We start from the raw sequence: 377 nt of genomic DNA, 5'->3' as shown, positions 1-377 counted from the left end.
GCAGCAGCAGCAGTAGCAGCAGCAGCAGCAGCAGCAGTAGCAGCAGCAGCAGCAGCAGTAGCAGCAGCAGGAGAGGAAGCAGATGCAACAGCACAAGCGAGGTACAGCTGCTGCGCTGCAGCAGCAACAAAGACCCAGCAGCAGTCAGTTGCAGCAGCAGCAATTTGCTGCAGCAGCAGCAGCAGCAGCACGTTCAATATGAAACCGCGCAGCAGCAACAGCCGCAGCAACAACCCTTCACAGCAGCAGCAGCAGCAGCAGCAGCAGCAACAGCAGCAGCAGCAGCAGCAGCAGACGTACTGTTCTGCCCATCCCTGTGCATCCCTTTCCATTAGTTCTGGTGCTGCAGCTTTAATATCTGCAGCAGCAGCACTAGC

General features: G+C 57.6%; 1 protein-coding gene across 1 annotated transcript in view; it reads left to right on the top strand.

Annotated features, from left to right (window-relative positions):
• The window catches only part of EMH_0071710 (uncharacterized protein), a gene marked incomplete at both ends in the record, with an annotated part of 1232 nt that extends 1216 nt beyond the window's left edge, over window positions 1-16 (top strand). The window contains one exon of the mRNA XM_013499133.1: window positions 3-16. Coding sequence (XP_013354587.1) covers window positions 3-16 — 14 coding nt within the window. The remainder of the gene's footprint in view (window positions 1-2) is intronic.
• Window positions 17-377: the final 361 nt, after the last annotated feature.

This window comes from Eimeria mitis, genomic scaffold, assembly GCF_000499745.2.
Source record: "Eimeria mitis Houghton genomic scaffold, Emh_scaff4026, whole genome shotgun sequence".
Classification (NCBI taxonomy): domain Eukaryota; phylum Apicomplexa; class Conoidasida; order Eucoccidiorida; family Eimeriidae; genus Eimeria; species Eimeria mitis.
Note: the sequence above shows the minus strand (reverse complement) of the source record. Positions and strands in the feature narration are given on the sequence as shown.